Genomic DNA, 24,479 nt, shown 5'->3' on the forward strand with positions numbered 1-24,479 from the left:
TTTTAAGCTACTTGGCAGCTGTCTCTGACTCCACCTCCCCCCACCCCATGCCTTGTGCTTTTCTTCGGAAATCCGGACAGAATTGGGCATCTTTGTTAATTGCCGTTGGGGGAGCCCGGCTGGGGTCTTTGGCCAGGCCAGCGTCGCCTGCGCACGGAGCCTGGTTTGCTCACCTTTGAACTGCAAAGGGATCAAGTTCAGCTCGAGTTGCCTGTATTGGGACTGGGAGAAAGGAGAGGGAGCCTGAGGGAGAGAGGAGTGGGAGAAGGGGAAAGGGGAAACGGGAGGAGGGAGGAGAGAGGAGGAGGAGAGAGGGAGGGGAGGGATCGAGAGAGAGAGCGAGCGGGGAGAGAGAGAGGCTGCAATCTCCTCCCTGAATCGCGCACAGCGCTGCAGATCCCAGTGCTCTGACACGCGGGCCGAATGCAGGTGAGGAAAGGCACGGACTCTGCGGCTGCGAACCCAAACTTGGGCACCGCGCGCTGCGCACGGCTCAGCCTTCACCCCCGCGGGCGATCGGCTGCTGCGGTTTCAGGCGGCGGCTTCGAGACTAATGACCTTGCGCAGAGTTGTTAAGAAAAAAGAGAAACCCGAGCTCTCTGGGTGAGACGGGACCGACACTCAGGGCGTCTCTGAAGATGGCTCGGGCTGCTTTTCCGCGCACGGGGGGGACCCGGACGCGAACGGCCGTGTGACTCGAGTCGTCTCCACCGCACGGTGCCCGAAGCGACCTGCCGGGATTTTTCATTCCCAATCTGTTGACTGGCTCCCCCGCTGCCTGAGCGGAGACGGAGTTGAGACTGGCTTGTTGCTGGCCCTAGCACCTCTTGCAGGAAGCGACTCACGTTTGCCTGGGCAGCCGGCGCAGAAGCTGGGTCTGGAGTGAGTGGCTGGAACGTGAATTGGACTCAACTCGAGTAGCAGCAAAGACGAGCGGGGTTGGCAGGCGGGGGAGGCTGCAGGCTCGCTCCCGGCCGCTTCCCGGCTCCACCGCCCGCCTGCCGGAGCGGTTCCAGCCCCATCCGACTGAGCGGTGACGGGAGCCCGGGTTCCTCTGCCGGTTGCGGGGATGACTCTGGGGGGGCGCCGAGCCCGCGGCGCGCAGTGTCCCGTGAACTGTGAGTACTGCGACTGAACGGCGGCTGGCTAGCGGGCGATTAGCACCCATTGCATAAATTATGAAACAATAACTTTCGGAAGAAGCAAGAGGAGGAAAAAAAAAAAAAAGAAGGATCTATCGCTGGTCCCCCCTGGCCGACTCTGGACGCCGCTCTTGCCCTCTCCCTACGTTCCCTCTTGCTTCTTCCCTTCCCGGAGAGGGGAGAGGACGGGGCGGAGGGCAGGCCACGGGCCCCAGAGGAGGGGGGCGCCGAGGGGCCGTAATTAGAAGGAGCAATAGCAGCAGCAGCAGGAGAAGATGCTGAGGATGCGGACCATGGGATGGGCGCGCGCCTGGTGTCTGGGCTGCTGTCTCCTCTTTCCGCTCTCGCTTAGCCTAGCGGCGGCCAAGCAACTCCTCCGGTACCGACTGGCGGAGGAGGGCCCAGCAGACGTCCGCATCGGCAACGTCGCCTCGGACTTGGGCATCGTGACCGGCTCCGGTGAGGTGACTTTCAGCCTCGAGTCGGGCTCAGAGTACCTGAAGATCGACAACCTCACCGGCGAGCTGAGTACCAGCGAGCGGCGCATCGACCGCGAGAAACTGCCCCAGTGTCAGATGATCTTCGACGAGAACGAGTGCTTCCTGGACTTCGAGGTGTCGGTGATCGGGCCCTCGCAGAGCTGGGTGGACCTGTTCGAGGGTCGGGTCATCGTGCTCGACATCAACGACAACACGCCCACCTTCCCGTCACCCGTGCTCACGCTCACGGTGGAGGAGAACCGGCCGGTGGGCACTCTCTACCTGCTGCCTACAGCCACCGACCGCGACTTCGGCCGCAACGGCATTGAGCGCTACGAGCTGCTGCAGGAGCCCGGGGGCGGCGGCGGCGGCGGCGGCGGCGGCGAGGGCCGGCGCGCCGGGCCTGCCGACAGCGCCCCCTACCCCGGGGGCGGCGGGAACGGCGGGAGCGGCGGCGGCCCCGGGGGCTCCAAGCGGCGGCTGGACGCGCCAGAAGGCGGCGGCGGGACCAGCCCGGGCGGACGCAGCAGCGTGTTCGAACTGCAGGTGGCCGACACCCCGGATGGCGAAAAGCAGCCGCAGCTGATCGTGAAGGGGGCGCTGGACCGCGAACAGCGCGACTCCTACGAGCTGACCCTGAGGGTGCGCGACGGCGGCGACCCGCCTCGCTCCTCCCAGGCCATCCTGCGGGTGCTCATCACCGACGTGAACGACAACAGCCCCCGCTTCGAGAAGAGCGTGTACGAGGCTGACCTGGCCGAGAACAGCGCCCCGGGGACCCCCATCCTGCAGCTGCGTGCCGCCGACCTGGACGTGGGGGTCAACGGGCAGATCGAGTACGTGTTCGGGGCGGCTACCGAGTCCGTGCGGCGGCTGCTGCGCCTAGACGAGACGTCCGGCTGGCTCAGTGTCCTGCACCGTATAGACCGCGAGGAAGTGAACCAGCTGCGCTTCACGGTCATGGCCCGCGACCGCGGGCAGCCCCCCAAGACAGACAAAGCCACGGTGGTCCTTAATATCAAGGACGAGAACGACAACGTGCCGTCCATTGAAATCCGCAAGATCGGGCGTATCCCACTCAAGGACGGGGTGGCCAGCGTGGCCGAGGACGTTCTGGTGGACACCCCCATCGCGCTGGTACAGGTGTCTGACCGAGACCAAGGCGAGAACGGAGTGGTCACCTGCACCGTGGTGGGCGACGTGCCCTTCCAGCTCAAGCCGGCCAGTGACACGGAGGGCGACCAGAACAAGAAGAAGTACTTTCTGCACACCTCGGCCCCCTTGGACTATGAGAGCACCAAGGAGTTCAACGTGGTCATAGTGGCGGTGGACTCGGGCAGCCCCAGCCTCTCCAGCAACAACTCCCTGATTGTCAAGGTGGGAGACACCAACGACAACCCGCCCGTCTTTGGGCAGTCGGTGGTGGAGGTGTACTTTCCTGAGAACAACATCCCCGGAGAGAGGGTAGCCACGGTGCTGGCTACAGACGCGGACAGTGGGAAAAACGCTGAAATCGCCTACTCGCTGGACTCTTCCGTGATGGGGACCTTTGCCATCGATCCCGATTCTGGGGACATCCTCGTCAATACCGTGCTGGACCGCGAGCAGACTGACAGGTATGAGTTTAAAGTCAACGCCAGAGACAAAGGCGTCCCGGTGCTACAGGGCAGCACCACGGTGATTGTTCAGGTGGCGGACAAGAATGACAACGACCCTAAGTTCATGCAGGACGTCTTTACCTTTTATGTGAAGGAAAATCTACAGCCCAACAGCCCCGTGGGAATGGTCACAGTGATGGATGCTGACAAGGGGCGCAATGCAGAGATGAGCCTGTACATAGAGGAGAACAGTAACATTTTTTCCATTGAAAATGACACGGGGACTATTTACTCCACGATGTCTTTTGACAGAGAACATCAGACCACATACACTTTCAGAGTCAAAGCTGTGGATGGGGGAGAGCCTCCCAGATCTGCAACAGCCACGGTCTCTCTCTTTGTGATGGATGAGAATGACAACGCTCCCACTGTCACCCTTCCCAGAAATATTTCCTACACTTTACTGCCACCTTCGAGTAACGTCAGGACAGTAGTTGCTACAGTGTTGGCAACAGACAGTGATGATGGCATCAATGCAGACCTTAACTACAGCATTGTGGGAGGGAATCCCTTCAAGCTGTTTGAGATTGATTCCACCAGTGGTGTGGTTTCCTTAGTGGGAAAACTCACCCAAAAGCATTATGGTTTGCACAGGTTGGTGGTGCAAGTGAATGACAGCGGGCAGCCTTCCCAGTCTACCACGACTCTGGTGCATGTGTTTGTCAATGAAAGTGTTTCTAATGCAACTGTGATTGACTCCCAGATAGCCAGAAGTTTGCACACCCCCCTCACCCAGGACATAGCTGGTGACCCAAGCTATGAAATTAGCAAACAGAGACTCAGTATTGTCATTGGGGTGGTTGCTGGAATTATGACTGTGATTCTAATCATCCTAATTGTAGTGATGGCGAGATATTGCCGGTCCAAAAATAAAAATGGCTATGAAGCTGGCAAGAAAGATCATGAAGACTTTTTTACACCCCAACAGCATGACAAATCTAAAAAGCCTAAAAAGGACAAGAAAAACAAAAAATCTAAGCAGCCACTCTACAGCAGCATTGTCACTGTAGAAGCTTCTAAACCAAATGGACAGAGGTATGATAGTGTCAATGAGAAGCTGTCAGACAGCCCAAGCATGGGCCGATACAGATCTGTTAATGGTGGGCCTGGCAGTCCTGACCTGGCCAGGCATTACAAATCTAGTTCCCCCTTGCCTACTGTCCAGCTTCACCCCCAGTCACCAACTGCAGGAAAAAAACACCAGGCCGTACAAGATCTCCCACCAGCTAATACATTTGTGGGAGCAGGAGACAACATTTCAATTGGATCAGATCACTGCTCAGAGTACAGCTGTCAAACCAATAACAAATACAGCAAACAGGTAAGATGCATCCCACATGTATCTGAATATCTAAGACAGGGCATCTTCTGCAAAGTCTTGTCTTCTCTCTTAAAGCTATTAGTTAAAATGTTAATAGCAGGAAATTGATGTTGGTGTAATTCTTATACCACTTATTTAGTAGAGGCCATTTACAAAAGGTACACCACTATAGTTTGTACCTTATACCAGAGTTTACTAAGCTATAGAAGAAAACACTGTAAGTGGTGTTTTATGCTTCTCTTGGTATTTGACAATTCTAATTCATCCTACATTTTTTTGTTTCCAGATAAATATGTGTGAATTGTCTGGATGGCTAGTTTTAACCTAAAATTCTTTTCTTTTGTACTACTAAGTGGATAATTTTATCCAAAGGCAAAATTTCTAAAGTTACTACTGTTGTCTATGCAAATTGGACACTAAAAAAGTTTTAGCTACGTTATATATTATGCAGAATTTTACAGATAAGCAGATGCTGATTCATGCAAATGAAGTACCAAGTCTGAGATATTGAAGTGCTGACTACTTTGACAAAAATGCTGACTTAAAAATATTTAATGATATGTAAATGCCATAAAAAACTACATTTTAATATTTCAGTATCTATACAATTAGGTTTTTATGAGGATATGCAGTTGGCATTTGTAGTATATGTATTTGGTATGAAAAGTTCATAAGCAAAAGTAAATTGCATGACTCATGTATTATTTAAGCCAAGTAACAAAAATGTTCATGTTTGGTGTAGTGTGTGTGAGAATATTTTGGTATGCATTGTGATATATTGCGACTATAAAAGTTTTATGGAATATTTGACAGAGTTGTTTCTTAGTGAAATGTGGAAACTAAAAAAAAAGCAAAGTATATTCTGAGGTGAACTTCAGAAAATATATAATTTATTTTTGAAAGTTTTGTTTTGTGTAATGCGTGTGTGAGTGTATAACTCACAAAGTTTACTTTTCTCACCCATCAACATTTGACATACAACAAATGAATACCGTTTGGAAGCTTCTGTATCTAAAGCTGTAGCAACTCTGCTAATAAAATGTCACACATTTCTTACCGCCAAAACATTTCAGGAAACATATCTTTGTCTGTCAAGCAATCTCCGATAAAGAGTGTTCTATTAAATATGTTTTGCATGTGGAATGTGTGATCTTAAAATAATTAAAGCAATGTAAAAAGTTTATTTTATAGCCTCACTGAAGATGTTATTGATGGGCTCATTAAAGGTATAGAAAAGAGATAAATATTAATTTCTTATTGTTTTCTATAATTTAAAAAATAAGCTTTATAAAGAACTGTTTTTGATGTATAGTCCTTTATTGTAGCTATTTGGATAAGGAGAAATAGACAATATGCTTTTATATCCAGTTACCAATGCAATCCAAGAAAACACAGGTTTGAACTACATTGAATTAAATGACTTTTAAAAAGATGTCTTTTTAAGTACCTGAGTCTTATTTCTTTTAAACTGAAATATGCTAAGTGGAAAGTATGTTTGTTATCGCTTTACCTAGAATTAGAGGCAGATTTCTATTTTGTTTTTGGTGCTTTTATCTGTTTTATAAACAAGGAAGATTCCAGTTAAAAGTAACAGCACTTTTATAACATTAGTTATAGAACCCACAAATAGAGATTTGTAGAGATTTCTTTAGAAAATGATAATTTGTTAAGAGAAAACATGTGAAAAGATCTTTATGCAGAATACGTACTTTACTGTCATCTTAAAAGGACTTTGTATCCTGTGGTTGACTAACATTTGCATTCTAAATTATGTAATCTTAAACTTTTGAGTGGACATATCAAGTGGCAGATTTATAGATATTTTATACAACTACCTCCTATGTTCTGTTTGACTCAGCAAATAGGGTTAGCTCTATATTCTTGAATATTTAAAACAGCCAATATCAAGAGTGTGGTGGCATCCTGTCTAAAAGGCAAAGTGATATGCTTATAAATAAACTAATGTATGGTGCTAGTCTCTTAACTGAACAAGGAAGTCCATATATCAGAAGAGAACACCTACAAAGCCATTCAAATAAACCATGCTGTTTGCCAAAAGTAACTTTGAAAAACGTGTATGTTGTTAAGCACTTGAAAGATGTATAAAGTTTTAATCACAATAAACAACTGATCTAAAATGAACTAAAGGCAAATGAAATACATTCCTCTTAATGTAATTAGTGATAGTAATTGATATGCTTCATCTACTCAGTATTGCTGTCAGGAGACAAGGGATCCATTTACAAATTTACATTCTGTTTTGACATCTGGCATAATGAGATCTTTTTTGTTCTCATTTTTGTTTGTGCTGTAGATAGATGATTTTCTATATTTATTTTTAAAAGATATTGCCTTTTTAAACATAACCAAAATGTATTTTCTATGATTAAACCTGAACTTTTTTTTTAATTTAGAAATTTCATTTGGTAGGGATTAATTAAAAAATAGAAGGTTTTATCTGACATAAAACCTTTTTTAATTTATAATTTTCCTGAATTGCCTTATTATAGTTCCTTATTTGTGATACAATGAAAATGATGTCTATTCCAGTGTTATTATCTTCATGAGAATAAGTGTTGCTCTTAAGTTCTCTTAATGGTTAGGTTATAATGAGTTAAACAGCTTTGTAGAAATGAAAGTTTGTGAAAAATGTCCCCTCCTCTTTTTGGTTTGTTTTCATGGGTTCTAGAGACAGTCAAATCAATCTCCTATAGTTACTCTTGGGCAGAATCTGGGAGATAATGTGTTGCAGAGATACTGGATTTATTTCAGAAATCCGCACATTTGATGATGTAGCCAAGGTTTTCAGACCTTTGCAAGTCAAACAAGAGCCCTTGTTCTCAACTAAATAATGTGTCCAATTGAGAAAAATGGGGATCACTGACAGCATTAAGTATCCACCTTTTCATTCCATTCTTCCTTTACTTGGTAAATCTGGCCTTGGTGGTTGTGAAAGTTTTGTGACTGGAAGTTCAACTGTGCTTTTGATTTGTAAAATGAAAGCAGAAGCATTCTGTTTTCTATTCATTTTACTATGTGTTAAGTATTTTTCATTTGTCTTAAAAATAATATAATTTCAAAAGATTAATAGATATTATAAAGCTATAGTTCCTACTTTGCATATTATTTTCAACTCCTGTTGAGCTTATCTTTGCCATGATGTTATTTAGATAATGCACTGGCAAGTAAAAATTTTATTTTATTTAGTAAATGGAAGGTAATGTACTTTATTTTTGGCAAGCAGATAGAGGATACAGCTTGAATAAACATTAACTTAAAACTCTATTTGTAGCTGATCCTGAAATACTCAAGAAAAATTCATATTGACTGCAATGACAGTTTCCTTTGCCTAAAAGAACTGCTGAATATCATCAGAATAATGTTCCCTTTAATTGATCAATTTGTGTTCAATATATCCATTGTATACTTTGTAAAGATATGGCGGAAATTATTTTTTTGATTACTTAGATTTTGGAAGCAAGAAATGACTTGCCATCATCTATTACAGTTCTAAGCATAAGAAACTTGAGTATCGATTTATTTGTGAATGTATATTATGCCATATGTATTATAGTGGAAATGCATTTGCATGGTGATGCCAACCACAGCTTTCTGCTTTAACTCCATAAGCATTCCTTCTACAATATGGTTCTGCAATCTATGACCAAGGACACTTTGAAGAGGCAGAATGAATCTGCATATGGTGGGATTTCTGTTACATATGGCCTGAAATCAAAGACAAGAGGCTAGACAGTGTCTTTAGTCAGGAGCTATCTACTAAACAGTTCTTGGCTTTCTGGATATCTGTGAATCAAGGAAAGTGTCATTCACTGATTTGATCTGCAGTGAATATGCAGTTTTTTTTGAAGTCCAGGTATGACCATTTGAACCTTATCCCAAACTTCTCCTAAGTCAATTAATGACTTTGACTTAAGACCACAAAGTCAATTTAATCATTGTAAGTAAATCATGCAGCTGGACAACTGTAACAAAAGCATTCTTTCTTGTTTTCTTTTATCTTTAAGTAAGTACATATCTCGTGTGGGAAAGCATGCTCCTGTGATAAATATGTATCATAATCCCTCTCTCTCTCTTGCCCTCTCACACACACCCATACAGACACACACACAGATATATTCATGTAAACTAATTATGGTGCCATTAGGCTGTTATTTACTGCGATATTCATACATTGGTATGTAGAAAAAACTTAAACTTTAAACACACACAAAGCTGACATAAAATATATCATAATCAAATGTTTAATGTCAAAATTTCTAGAGATGTCACATTTTACAATTAAAAGATATTAACCAAACCAATCTCATCACTTTGTAGGAGAAACTGAGGCTTAGTTTGAAAGTTAGTTTGACTGAGATCGTAAGATTATCAGGGATATAACGTGGACTAGAGTCCAACTCATGGAATGCAGAGTCCAGGGTTCTTTTTTTTTAAATCATTCTACCAGTAGGAAAAAAAATTAAATTTCTGTAACTTTTTCTGTATATATTTCAATAGTGACAGAAATCTCTTGAGGTTTTCTTATGTAGGTATAACTATATATTTGGCTATCAAAACTGATGTTTTTTTACACTAGTATATAATTCTGCTTTGGGTTCTAGTTTTTGTCTGTAAAATTATTGGGGAAATTGTATTCCAAATTTTATAGATTTTTAACAAATTCATAGTTTTTCCCCCTTAAATAAGATAGCAATTAATGGCATTCATTAAAGTAACTTAACATGGTTTAGAACATATATTCAACAAGTTGACAGAATTTTTCATTTTAGCAAAACAATGACAGTAGACATAAGCTCCTATATAGCATTTAGTATATCCTCAATAAAAACGTATTTGTAATGGAAATGAATAAAGCTTTCTATACATTGTTTATGAAAAAAACTTTCTATGCATTCTAATTGGGATGATCTTTTACTTTTTCCATCAATAGTGATGATTCTTTTGACTTCTACACTGTTTTTCATTTTGCCAACTTTGCAGATGCACTTGACTTGACTAGCGTCCTTAACACACAATTGTGGACTAATTTTTTCCTCTAATTTTTTAAAGAAAGTGCATTTTGTTATTTTTCAATTGAATTGCTTCCTTGGTAGGCAGTTTACCAATCTAGCTTTTTCTATTCTAAATATAAATTATTGGTAAAATATAAATTGGTGAATTTATTAATTTCAAAAGTAGAACCCATACTGTTTTGAAAGCTAAATAAAGTGTAACAAAACCATTGCTTTATCATAGCCACCAATGCTTTCAAATATTTTAACATCATTCCTTTTCCTAGAAGAGGATGGTAGTAGAAGTTATATATAGAAAATTTAGTATAATAATTGTTAAGAGTTTTATGTTTAACTTATATATAACTGAATTCTAAGCTATAGCAAAGCTCATCATCCATTTATTTACATGTATGACTCTATAGAAATAGTAGAATCTTTGTGCATATATAAAAAATATATACACATGTATATATGTGTGTGTGTGTGTGTGTGTATATATATACACACATACATAGAGAGAGAGTCAGCTTTGTTTTTCTATCTTATTTATTTTAAAAGCCCTTAGAATCTTTTCTAAAGCAGCGACTCTGTTTCGGAACATTACACAGTGCTTTATTTAGCATTAGTGTTGTGAGAGAAATCACATTCCAAGAAGAATTGAGCTGAAACCACTAAAACTAATCTTAATTATCACTTCTGGTGAATTAATGTTCTAAAGGCAGATAAAGGGTTATTTTCAGGAATTTAGTGATGTTTGTATTGAACTCTAATGCTGTTTATAAACAAAAACAACTTAAAACGATTACAGCTTCCAAGTAGGATTCATCCAAGTTGACTTTTTCCCACCTGAATGTATTTATTATTTACAAACGCATAATTTGAAAATAAAAATTCTCTGCTCCAAAACCTCCACCACAACATTCCAGTTTTGGGCATAAGCCATTGGGGGAATTCCTTCAGAGTTTTTTCTTTTCTTTTTTTTTTTTTTACCTGCATAAATCTTTATTTTCCTTCTTTCAGATGCGTCTACATCCATACATTACTGTGTTTGGCTGAATTCCACTCAAATATGATGCTCCATTATGCACCATACTCTGATGACCTTGCTACTTCGAAAGCTGCTGGAGCCTGCCCTTGGCCGTGGGGTGTCAGCCAATCACTGCTTGTTCCATTTGTTGTGCATTTGATTTTTAATTTTTTTTTCTCATTTAAGGAAAAATAGTATTGAAATAAATAAACTTATAAAAGAAAGAGTATTAATAAAGAAATCTGCTATTAGTGAGTGTCAGTTACCAGGAACGACATTCGCAGAGAGGTAGTTAGCAGAATTTAATAATGAAATCTTTTAAAAAAAAAATCTAAAAGTGTATTTCAACAATGATTTTAAGACTCTGGCTTTGTGTAAACCAAGGAAAATTAAGTCTATGAAGTCTCTGTCTATAATATATTAAATAATGACTATGAATAAAATCCTAAATTACTCAATAGTTTTAAAGTGTTGCATATTCAAAGCCTTTTCCAGACCAGGGAGATAGTTCTGCTTAGAGTGAAGGATAGTGTCTCTTGCGCATTCTGTGTGTATATTTCTAAATGCCACTGTGTGTGTGTGTGTGTGTGCTCCCACAGGTTATATGCAAAGACTTTGAGCAACATTTATAACAAGTATTTTCTCTAAGACAGATTTGAGAGATTTATTTTGTACTTACCACAGGCACTGCCAATGGGTTGTTTTCTCCCTAATCTTGAAATATTGACCAAAATATCTGTAGAATTTTCATGACTTTGTTGTTGTTGTTAAATTTCTTAAGAAAATTTAGAACCTTTGAGTTAGATTCACAGAAGTCACCGTGATCACATTCAGAAGGAAGTAGTTTTCTTTTATCAGAAGACTATTCTATTTGATGTCAGGTAACATAAGTTCAAGCAGCTTCTGAGAATTCAACATGTTATATATTTTTGAGAAAGCAAGTAGCTGAATTTTAGCTATACAAATAGTAATTTTCTAGATAAGTCAAGAATTCTCTGCATGTTCCCTCTAACTCTCTGTTTATGTATTTATGTCTCTATTTGTCATGTTGTATGTGTTTGTGTGCCTAAAATAAGTGTTCCATATATAAACTTTGATAATTTTGTAATATATTTATCATACCATCTGCCCTATTAAAGTTTCCCCAAGTTTTGAGCTACTGACCAAGAGTTCCAGATTCTTGAGAATTTTTTGGTGAATTATTGTCAATATAAAAGCCTTTTAAGGAAAAAAAAATATTGGGACAGCATAAATATACAGAGTGATAGGAAATGCTTGCTAACAATTACTAATGCATGTATTTCAAGTTGTTTATTTTATTAGCTGTTTATTTAATTTTGCAAAAAGGAAATTTCCAGAAATATCACTGAGACTATAGTGAAATTCTTCAATAAAACCTAATTATCATTAACCTCTCATTTTGTTTTGAGCACAGGACCAGTGTAAGAAACTGGTAAAAAACAAAAACTTCTTACCACTTTCGGCTTCTTGGAAATATTATGTTTTCTCATCCTAAAGTAGTAAACTTCGTTAGATGTATACTTAAAATCCTGGACTGAATCACATCAACTCAAAGACAAGTTACAGACAAACAAAAACAACAACAGAATGTCCAGAATTTTGGGATAAACTAATGTGTAACCACACGGAGGGAATATTTATGAATACCTTCACAAAGAACATTCTGAGGCACAATTTTGCAAACTTGGGTATGTGATTCAATTTGTGAGTTTCTACCACAATCCGAAAGATGCGAAATAAAGCAGAAAAATTTCAAGTAGACCATTCATATAATGAGGCTAAATATTTTCTTGTGCAATCCTTGTTTCAGTTGTGTTTGTATGCCTGCATTAGCCCCTGCTTTTGGTTGCTATGTACAAAATTTGTCTTCTTCTGGAAGTAGCCCAAAAGGAATGAGAACCACCCCTTTAGAATGTTCCAAATGGGAAACAGTGGCTATTTACTGTTATGATTAGAAAACATAATAAATCAAAACAAAAAAGTACTAGCAATCCCAAGGATTTTAGTGTGCTTAAAAGCTGAATCAGAATAATCAACAGCAGCAAGCTATGAGATGTCTGTTATCATCCCTCTGGTGTTTTCTTGTTTTATTTTGTTTTTTCATCTTTGAACATTTTGTCATTGGTTCTTGTCCCTGCACAGACTTCCCCTCTACCCTAACTCCCTGCTCCCAAATGTTCTCTACATCAGATCTCTTGACCACTCTCCTTTTCAGCTACTGGAATTTACCATTTAGGGAGGTACCTATGGACAAATGGAAATAGACTCAGAACAATCCACCACCTTATATCTTTTGGCATTTGGACATTTTATTTTAAATGACAATGCAATACACTGCAATGGAATATGAGGATGTTAGAGACTGATTTAAGTAAAGTTTATTTACTTTAACACATCCAATATCAGCTGATACTGAGTATGCAAAGAAAAATAAGATGTCTTTGTCTTCATGGAATTGATGTATTATAAAGAAGATTACAGAGCAGAAAAATGATAGATTGTGTTTGCCCTATGCTTCTAAAGTTTCAAATCATTGAATGCATGTTTGCTCCTCAGAGCAATCTTTGAGGAAAAGCACCATTATTATTTCTGAGGTAAGGAAACTGGAGTAATGAACAGCTTTTTCAGGACCCTGATGGAACTAGCAAAGAACTTGATCAAGTCTCGGAAGAAATAGCCAATCAGAATTCAAAAGTACTGAAAGCAGTTGGTGGAAGTGGTGAAATTTGTGCTTTTGAATACAGTATATTTTTAGACTTACTTGGGTAAACTCTTCCCAAAAGAATTAGAACAAACCCAGTTTTTCGAACTTTTTCTAGTCACAACCTACACTTTATACTATCAAAAAAACTGTTGTGGGTATAATGTGAAGATCTAATCAATTACCCTATTTTGTAAGCAACAGCCCCATATGAGATTAAAAACAGACAAACCTCAAGAATTAAGTAAGCAACCAAGATTATCATTTATTTTTGAGGCTATCTCTAGAAAAACTACCAATATCCTCCAGAAGTAATTCCACAGTTTGAAATGTCTCTGGGAAGTTCTATCTATAATTTTGCAAAGCACTTATCTTGGTTGTGTATAACTTTTGTAATCCATTTATTTTCTAGAGAATGGGTTGCTTTGCTTTCTGTTTTATACACTATGCAAGGCTTTGTAATTAAAATGATGGCCAAAACAAAACTCTTTAGTGCAAAAATAATACACTACTACTTAAGGCAAGGGATAGGTGAAGCTCAGAGTGCCCCCAAGTTTGTCTTGTCCATCAAGATATTCCCAGTGCCTGCTAGAGTGCTCAGCGTACAGGAGACACCCCTAAATATTTGTGAAACAAACAAAGGATCAAAGGGCCTGGGCTTTAGTGCTAAGTAGCCTGAAAATCCGTCGACATCAGATCACTGAACTGTGGTATGGCCTCTTTGATTTCAAACTCTGAGAACATCCTAGTTGTTATTTTCTTTCCCTGCTGGGTGATGTCTCCAGGATAAAGGATACCTGCCGGGTTGGCTAGAGTCCCTGCCTTCTCTGCAGGATATGTCTCTCTTGTTTCTGTACCAAATGAGCAATTCTCTGATTCCCCCTCCTGGCTTCTTCTTAGTGGTGTTATAAACACCAAACCCTTCAAAAAGATTAAACTAAAGCAAATGTGGGAGGAGGCACTGGTCACACGGTAGACTTCTGATATATTTTGAGGGGCTGTGAAGAGGTGTGTAGACATATGGGTTTTCAGGATTTTTTGGGAGATCCTCATCTGTGAGGAAATATGGATACATGCACACCCATGCACATGCATGGGTCTCTGTATTTGTCAATTTATATATCCCTGCAAGTATTATTCATTCACTGTGCCAACCTATGCTCACTGATAATGTATTATTTCTTTCCTTTTTCGTTCTGACTCTCCCTGGGGAGCAGTTGTTTTTAAAGATGAGAGTCTAGCATATCTGTAAAGAGAAAGATGTACTTGATGTACTCAGGAAAGAAGTCTAGGAGAGGGGATATGTCCTTCCTGTGGACTGATGGGCAGGGAAGCTGAGAAATGCCTTACAACTCCAAAGCACTCCTTAGAAGTCCTGAGATTCTAAGAAGTGCCTCTTTTAAATTGCAAATGACCTCTGAAGGAGTTGATTCTGTCTTTGGCACACCTGGGTGTAAATTGCTCTAAGCGGATAATGAGGTCAGCACCTCCCAAAGATCAATAGTTCTTAAGAAATGGGGATTTTGATGAGGACCCTGAGGAAGGGTGAACAGCCTTCCCCAGTTTAGAAGACTGAGGCTTCCGTTAAGGCACCATGTGTCTGGGACTCCAGCTGGGAGTCAGGAAGTAAGGTGAGATTACAGCCGAAAAGGGTATTCAGTCCCGATAAAAGCAAATGTTTGCGTCCTTGATTTTGTGACCGGAGGGCTGACACTAGATGTCTAGGTTTTCTATGACTGTAAGACTGCTGTTAAAAAGTAGTCAGGGTTTATCTTCTCCCATTTCTACTAGTTGTTTTGTTTGGTTTTGGTTTTCAGCCTGCAGTATCAGGGCTATCTTCATTCATTTTCTACCCCTGTACTTTCGTGAGAAAAAGAGGAACAAAGAAGGAGAAAAGAAGGGGGGGAAAGGCAACCACTGCATGGCTACACACTCACCTTCTCCCTATTATTATTATTAGACTACTGTAATCAAAGTAGTTGCCATATTGTTGCCATGTAGCTGTTGCTTATCCTAATTTAATTAAATTCTCAGAAATTGAGTGCCAGTAGGTCTTTACTGGGGCTTTTGCCTGGAGAATCCCATGGACAGAGGGGCCTGGTGGGCTACAGTTCTTAGGGTCGCAAAGAGTTGGACACGACTGAGCAGCTAACACTTTGACTTTCACTTTCAGGTCTTTACCGAGGGCTTCTCGGGTGGCTCAGTGATAGGGAATCTGCCAGCCAAGCAGGAGACACAGGTTTGATCCCTGGGTTGGGAAGATCCCCTGGAGAAGGCAATGGCAACCCATTCCAGTATTCTTGCCTGGAGAATCCCATGGACAGAGGAGGAGTCTGGTGGGCTACAGTCCATGGGGTCGCAGAGTCGGACAGAACTTAGAAAATAAACAGCAGTGACAAAGGTCTTTACTATGTACCAGAAACCTGACTTTTTAACACTTCCCCCTTCTCAATTCTGACTGCAGAGGGGAGGTCGGGCTACGAAAGACTTGAAGTTTAGAGCCCCTGAAATTCCTCACTTCTGCTTATTGGTTTGGTTTTTGACAGCCTCTGACAAAATAGAAAACGGAAGCCTGATAAGGTGATAGGAAAATCTGCCTTTTGCCCTGACTGTGTCACTGACCGGCCAGTGCACCCTTGTATAAGTCCTTTCAAGTCCTGAAGCTTCTCAAACTCATCTTCTGTCATTTTACATAATAACCCTTGCTCTGATTATGTGACATGGTTTATGCAAGTCGAATGAACTGTTTGGGACTTATAAAACACTACTGTAACTTGAGATAGTATTTCTCCATATCTATGAATTTCTCTAAGCCCTACTTAAAGTGCACTTGCACTTTTGGAGTATTTTCACTATTTATAACATTATATGAAAAGTTTTTTTTTTTTTTTTTTTGTTTCCGTTTCTTGGCGCTTTTTGTTTGCTTTGTCATAATCACTTATTTGAAGCCTCTGATGTTCTCTTATCCTGGTTGATTTCTTTGAAGTAATGTTGATCAAGGTGCACCTAGGGTGTGTACCTATCCATAGACCAGGAGACACTGGGTTTTGTCCAAAGTCATTACAGAGCCTATGACATCTAAGTGGGAAAAGGGGAAAGAAATAGTTTATTGCTGCAAAGCAAGTAGCTTAGGAAAGACTCACAATAGTTTGCATCCATTTTGATACTTTTAAAATAAATTTACTACTTTTTAACAGTCCTTTCCTCTTCCATTCGGTATTTCCTAGAAGTTTTTCTTCCATTCCTCACGTACAGTCTCTAACACTGAATGATCATTTATTGAGCTTTAGTTCTGTGTCAATCACTCTGCAATGGTGTCTATACCACATTATAATATTGACTCCTCCTAACAGTTCCAGGAGACAGGTTCCATTATTTGCTTCTTGTGACACATGGTACCTGGGAAAAAGAAAACCGAAACTCATAGGTCCCATCTTCTCTATTTAAGGCAGGTGCATTCAGCTACTTGCAGTCAACTCTCCTCCAAAATAATTCTCTCTCCAAACCTGAGAGTTATCATTAGCACAGTAGTCCTGATGGATTTTAATCTGTGTGCTTCTTTATTTAGGCTTTTGTGTGCATTTTGTTCTAGTCCACAATACCTGCTGTGTATCCCCAGCAGTCTTACAAGACAGAGTCTGTGTTAGTCTGCAAGGGCTGCCATAACAAAATACCATAGACTATGTGCCTTAAACCACAGTAATTTGTATTTTCACAGTTCCAGAGGCTAGAAGTCCCAGATCAAGGTGCCAGCAGATTCACAGAGAGAGAGAGCTCTAGTGTTCCTTTCTCTTCTTCTAAGGAAACCAGTTCTATCAGATTAAGGCCTTAACCCTTCTGATGTCATTTAACCATAAATTAGCCTCAGAAAGATTCTAATTTCGGGTAAATCACATTGGAGGTCAGGTCTTCAACATAGGAATTTTGGGGGCACACAATTTACTCCGAAACAGAATGTGTTCTTAAAGGATGTGTGTTCATCTTGTCCTGCCAGAACACCAGAGTGTATTCTTGACTGGAGCAGAACACGTTGGACTGGACCACTGTTTCTTCGTGAGCTTGTCGTTAACCACATGCAGTCTGTACTTTGATAGTAAAGAAGTTAAAAGAACTTTCCATTTAAAAAGTTTCCATTTTACAAGAACCTTGTTTTCCTATCAATTTCTGAAAGCAGCTCTATAGATGTTCTTGGCATTGATGAAAAATTCCTATAGCTTTTGTGAAAAAATATGAACGTGTAATGGGTATGCATGTGCATAAAATTTGAAGTTCATTTTTTAGCTCATTATGTCTAACTTTTTATGCTCATCATTGAGTGCTTTTTGCAGTTTTCAGTTTTACAGGGATTTGTGATATTAAATGGGGCTTTCCTGGTGACTCAGATAGTGATATTAAATACCATCTTAGTTATTTTAATTTTGCCAACTGATATGAGTTCATGCAGGTATAGTAATTATGTAAAATCAATATTTGTATAAAATAGTCCAAAAATTGTTCCACAAATGTAACAGAATTTTTTAAAATGATGATGTTAATATTTAGTCTAAAATATCTAGTATATTATTAACATTAAAGTTCAAATAAAAAGTAGTAGGAGTTAAGGGGTGGAGGGAGTCGGTTGAAACAGCAATAATATAGGCTTTATAATCCTTTCAAAGGACAGTTTCAGTGGATTTTCATACATAGTGGCATAATTGGTCTGACAAAGATCCAGTGAGTCTGATTCCCCCTAATATTTGGAGATTGCCAAATGTGTAACCGAGGCCTATCCCACGCTCTGAGTGACTCTTCACAAACTGTTATTATGTGTGCATGCAACACGGTACATCAGTACAAATTCATGGACACATCAAGTTATTTTTTTTACCCCCACTGTGTCTTTTGGTTTTCTTAATAAAATTAAAATTTCATGTGATATGTATATCCATTGGGCTGTATGAAATGGTGATATTTTAGGTATAACACAGGATAAACCCATCAACGTCAGAAAAAGGAAGCTCTTTTCTGTCCTTTAGTCAGAATTTCTAGGCGATGGAGCATAATAGCTGAATAGATCTTTCCTCAGAAGTACAAACTTTCTGAGCTAACTTTAAATTTGACCCCCAATATTAAAAATGGCAAGTTAAACAGTTGTTTTGTTCAGGGAAATGGCAATAAGTGTAGCCTAAATCTGAATTTTTAAAAAATCATGTCTAAATCTGCTTTTCAATGTATTGAACTGTTGAACACAAGGACCAGTTTTAGATACAGAGATGGCATTTCTATAGGGCATTAGGGACAAAAGATGTAATTACCATCTTTTGTAATTACCCAAAAAATTTACTTCATTACAAAAAAGTCTTACTTTTTTTTTAGTATTTTACCTTTCATAAGAAACTACTGTGTGTTTGTATGTATGTATGTATCTGTATGTATGGTATGTATATGCATGAATATGTGCGTGCTAAGTCACTTCAGTCGTGTCCGACTCTTTGCGACCCAATGGACTGCAGCCTGCCAGGCTCCTCTGTCCATGGGATTCTCCTGGCAAGAATACTGGAGTGGGTTGCCCTGCCCTCCTCCAGGGCATCTTCCTGACCCAGGGATTGAACCTGTGTCTCTTACATCTACCTGCATTGGCAGGTGGGCTCTTTACCCCTAGTGCCACCTGGGAAGCCCATGTATATGCATATATACATATAAATATATCCTACAAAAGAAAAGCAATACAGTTAACATTGCAGAGAGAAAATACTTATCTTATGCCAATTAGGTGATTATATGTAGGTACTGTTTTAGGCACTGGAGAAACGGCACTAATGAACATAGACAAACATCCCTTCCCCCACGGAGATTCAATTACAGTGGAAAAATTAAAAAGTAATAGCTAAACTTGCTGTGTTCTACACACTGGTCAACATATTTTACATATATTATCTCATTAAGTAAGTACAACAGCACTACCAAGAACACCTGTAATTGTCTTCATTCTGTAGATGAGGAAAGTGATACACAGAGGGAGCTGAGTAACTTGCTCATCATCCCACAATTTGCAAAGTATTTGAGCTGAAGTTCAAGTGCAGACAGTCTGACTGCAGAGGCCAGATGTGCATATGCCAAGTGCAGGGAACGCATCTATTTTATAGCCAACTAGTTCTGTAGAATGAAATTGACTTCACTGACTTCTCTTAAAGGCTTCAATAATATTTCAGCCTTCCTATTTCAATACCTTTTACTGTGTTCTTGAAATTAGGTCACTCAGCCCAATTTTTTTTAATAGTTCTACCTTAAACCTTAAAGTTCAAATCAAAAAATGGGAAGATAGATATTAGACTAGTCCACACTTCCCACTTTCTCTCTACCCATTGTGTTCTTTGGGGAACACCTCATAAATATATTTTCCCTTTTTTGTTATTTTGTTTTAATGTTCTTTGTTTCATTAAGTATTTCACACATAGTCTGTTCTGTAAGTTATTAATACAACTAGGAAAAAACAAATTTATTAATTTTTGTGAATTGCCATTTGATTAAGATGGGAAATGCCTTTATATGAGAATAAAATTTTATTTAGAAAGAATTAAAAACCTACTTTGTGTTTGTTTTTGTTTTTTAGTCCCTTAGTCATGTCTGCCTCTTTGCGATCCCCATTGACTGTAGCCCGCCAGGCTCCTCTGTTTATGGGATTTTCCAGGCAAGAATACTGGAGTGAATTGCCATTTCCTTGTCTAAGGAATCTTCCTGACTCAGGGATGGAACTTACATCTTCTGCTTTACTGTCAGATTCTTTACCCCTGAGCCACCAGGGAAAGCCCTTTCTTTAAACTAGTACTGATTATTAAACATTCGATTAAAATATGACCTATGTCATTTTCAGGTTTTTTCTCTTAAAACATTTTATCAGTCTATTTCCTTACTTAAATTTCATATATGTTTCTTTATGAGACACATTTTTCTTTTTTCTTTTAAATTTATTTTTTAATTGAAGGGTAATTTCTTTGCAGAATTGGAGACAATTTTAATCACCTAAAATTCAGAGGGGTATCATTGAAGCCCATCTGAAATTGCTTCTTTGTGACAATAATGATGCACCCATTTCTGCTATGACAGTGTCTTCCTAATGTATTGATGATATTGATGATATCCTATATTTATTATAGGATGCTTATTCAACAGGATATGTCTCAAAATATAAATTTTTGTAATATAACTCTGGATTCAGCTATATGTCTCTATACACTTGTGATCTGGATTGATCTTAGTATATGTTTAATATGATTTAAATTTTTTAAGTTTCAGAATTGGTGAATCAAATGTTTGAGGCTGTTATTTTCACACTCCACCTAATAATTAGTAGAATTTTGTTTGTTTAAAAATAAGTATTACAAGTATCGCCATCCTTGCTGTTATTCCCTGCTAATAAGAAGAAAATATGATTCACTGGTAAAGAACCCAATTAATAATCCCAGCCAGACCTCACATGAATTCTTACAGAGCCCAGCAGATCACTTCTTTACCATTTGGTTAAAAGTTGAACTCCCGCTTGGAAACAACTGACTTAAAGCCAAAGAACTCTGGAAATTAATCAGTGTTAGTCATTGGCTTGGGCTTCCCTGGTAGCTCAGCTGGTAAAGAATTCGCCTGCAATGCAGGAGACTTGGGTTCAATCTCTGGGTTGGGAAGATCCCCAGGAAGAGCGCATGGCCACCCACTCCAATATTCTTGCCTGGAGAATTCCCATGGACAGAGGAGCCTGGCAGGAAGGACAGAGGAGCCCTTGGGGTCAAAAAGATTCAGACACAGCTGAGCGACTAGCACAGCACAGTCATTGGCCTCGTAAGTGTGAGCATCACACATACATTTTCACATTAGTGAGTCTTAAGAGTATAGGCAAAGTAGAGGATGGAACCATTTGGTTTGAGTTGGAAAGATCATTCAAATTTAGTGTATGAAGATGGATAGTTAGTGATGAATCTGTAAACTTCAATGTAGATATCGGTGCACTTTCAGAAAAAGGAAGAGAAGAAAAGACAAAGAATGCCGTGTGTTCGGCATAACCAAATTGTAAGGACCTGATGAAATCCACAATTCAGTCTGTATGTGTTGTTGTCAGTCTAGCAAAATGTTTCCTGGATACACCTTGTAGTCTGTGTCTTTTATTTTTTAATCCACTTAGGGAAGGGAATTGTTTTTAGTCCCCAGATATAATAGTGTGAATACCTACCTTTGACAGTAAGCAAGTAATAAAAATACATGCTTATGTGTTCTTGAGAATGCATCTCTATTATTTTTGAACTTTTTGTTTTTTTATAAAGCAAGAACAATTTTTTTCAGAGCACAGGTCAGAAACTCCTAATGGCAAGTAAGTTACAATTGTGTAACTGCTCCGTTTCACCCAAGAAGTGGTTCAGTGAAGAATTTACTTTATTGTATGCTTATGCTTTCAAATATCTATCATACTGTTTACCCATCACTGGATAATGTGAACCTTGAGGGACTTAAAGTGCCTGATATCCCCACTATGTCCTGTCACATTATAGTTAATGGGATAGTATATGCCTATTGTGAAGGAAGGACAGACATGGCTTATAAATATAAAATCAATCCATACACAGCACTTCTGTAATCTTTGTATGTCTGTATACATTTCTCTACATCAGAAATGCTCAGTTCTACATTTTAGGCTACAGAGGTGCCATGCGAAGAAAATGAGAGCGATTTGCATGAAGCCTAAACAAAGGAAATCCAGCCACGCTTCTAGCCTTTAATTAACTGTGTCATACACTCTTGTGCAACTTATCTCGTGTTCAGAGATGACCTGCATGCTGCTCTTTTGATCTCTAGCATCAGTAAGGACTAAAAGAGGACTGCCACTTGAGCTGTGAATTTTGTTTTGATATTTAATAGTATCAGAAAGAAAGAAATTATTCATCATAATCTATTTCATATAAAAAGATGTTGAAATGGAGACAGATGCTCACATCTAAAAGCATGACTTTCCCATATAATATGCCTCCGCATTAGTGAGTACAATCCTGGCTGAGAGGCAGATGCAGCTTTTATAAGGTTTATTTTGGTCTTGATCTCTGAAGTTGAACAGATCACTCAGTTTTTCTTTATCTCATTTTCCCAATGTATTCAAAACTCCATGGGAAATAAGAAACTGTAAAAATCAAACAGTTAAACTTTGGGTATTGATGAATGTCATTTCTATGGTAGTAAACAAGCTATCTTCAAGGAGGGTGGAGGAAGATTAGGCAAAAATGAAGTAATGATGCCAAAGCTGAAGCTACATATTTTCCTAGAAGAGTCAGTTTTTAAAAATAAAGAATTCCTTGTTACCAAAAATAGGTGTTGTCATTTTATTCCTAGCACTCATCTGTGGAGGAGAATTGAAGACGTATTATTTTGTCACTCTGAGTAAAAACAGAAATGTCTTATTGAAGAAAGGAGAAAAAAAAATATGCTTCAGAACCAAAGAGGAAAGTCTCAATTTATAGAAAAAAAAATGCAGGATTTTGTTCAGAGGCCCCAAATATGTTTGGCTTCTTTCTTTTTTTTTTTTTTTTTAATCATTTAAGCTGGTTTCTTGCTGGGCCTTTTTATTGAATAATTGAAAAAAAAGAAAAAAAGGATGGGGGAGGGACTTTTTCAGCAAAGGCAAAAGATAGTAAAAAATAAAAGAACTAAGGGAATACAGGTAGGAAGTTGTATCTTTCTGTACTTTAATGATTGCCTACATTTCCCCCCCAAAATTATAGTTGAAAAGGTCTGAAAAAAATATCAAGCCCCGAGCAAAGTGTTGGAGAATAAAACATAACATCCTATGCACCTTCTACTTCCCATGTTCATGCTCATTTCTACTCTCTCTCTCTCTCTCTCTCTCTCTCTCTCACACACACACACACACACACACACACACACACACACACACACACATGTTCATACTCCCACAAACTTGAATGACATTAAGTTTTAACACAGTCATGCATTTATCTTTGCAACCCCCCTCCCAAACAAATCAGTTTAGGGAACGTTGAAATTTGGGGGCATGCTGGCATTTTTGAAAGCTGCTTTCAGAAAAATGATCATTAATCCTCTCAGTAGATTTCAAGTTGTGGGGGAAGATTGCTGGAATAATGGCTTCAGCAAAGCGGACATTCTGCGCTTGGCAGTCTTCTGCAGGACATCAGGTTGTCGGCAATCTGTTTTTCTCAGACCCGCAGCATCCTCTGCAGCAGCCTCAGTTTGTGATAGTCTGAGGTGCTGCTCTTTTCTTCCCCTGTGGCATTCTGTAAGCTTTTACACTTGCTCTAGCTTCATTTTTCCCACCAAGCAGACAGAGTTTTCTCACTGTCTCAGAGGAAGTCAGATGTCAGTAAGTACCACGCAGTCAAGTGATAAGAATATTTTAAACACCGAATGTTTTTGACGTTTTCAGGATCCCAGCTGCATTGAGAAAGCTATGAAGGACTATTAGATTTAGGGTTTTCTCTTTTATCAGCAAGTTTCCAATATTCCTCGATCACATAACTAAAAAATAGTATAAGAATAAAGGTAGATCTCGAAGTTTGCCTCAGATGTGTCTCCATCAACCTAATTGAGGAGGGATGTTAAGTAAGATTGCCGGAAGTTACATGCCCAAATGAGTGTTGTTTATTCATCTATCTAACCCCCAATTATTGATGTCTCATGGAAGTAGGCATTTAAAACAGGAGGTCACAGTCTCATGAAAGACAGCCTTGTAAAGATATCATTTTAATATAGTATGGTAATGGCTATCATGGGAGTTATAGGTATTTTGGGAAGGCCTTAACTGATTCCTAGGAAGGTTGATACTGGTTAATGACTTCACACAAGTTATAATGTGGCTTTAATTTCTTTCTTCTGCATCAGCCCTGCATCAGTCTTGCATTGTTGTACATAGGCCTTAACTGTTCTCAGGAGAGCTGAAATGGAACCTCATCCTCCTTTACATTTCAACAGGTGTTTGCTATTTATGCATTTCTAATGAATTTTTTCTTTGTTAAAATTAGAACCAATTCATGAGCAATTCAGTTAGCCTCATTGTTTTGTTATTCTCTGTCCTGTTGGCCAAAAACTAAACTTGCTCACTGTAACTGTTTGCTCTGAATTCTC

The 24,479-nt window shown here is 39.6% G+C and overlaps 1 protein-coding gene across 7 annotated transcripts in view; it reads left to right on the forward strand.

Annotated features, from left to right (window-relative positions):
• Nucleotides 1–335: 335 nt before the first annotated feature.
• PCDH7 (protocadherin 7) overlaps nucleotides 336–24,479 on the forward strand; it is a 454,602-nt gene continuing 430,458 nt past the window's right edge. For 6 of the 7 annotated variants that reach the window (XM_065907636.1, XM_065907638.1, XM_065907639.1 and 3 more), the window contains exon 1: nucleotides 336–4,600. In XM_065907636.1, the coding sequence (XP_065763708.1) occupies nucleotides 1,418–4,600 (3,183 nt within the window). In that variant the 5' untranslated portion in view covers nucleotides 336–1,417. Of the gene's footprint in view, nucleotides 4,601–10,635; nucleotides 18,661–24,479 lie in introns of those variants that run through there. The other variant, XM_065907643.1, reaches the window with a different exon arrangement.

Source organism: Muntiacus reevesi, chromosome 16, assembly GCF_963930625.1.
Source record: "Muntiacus reevesi chromosome 16, mMunRee1.1, whole genome shotgun sequence".
Classification (NCBI taxonomy): Eukaryota; Metazoa; Chordata; class Mammalia; order Artiodactyla; family Cervidae; genus Muntiacus; species Muntiacus reevesi.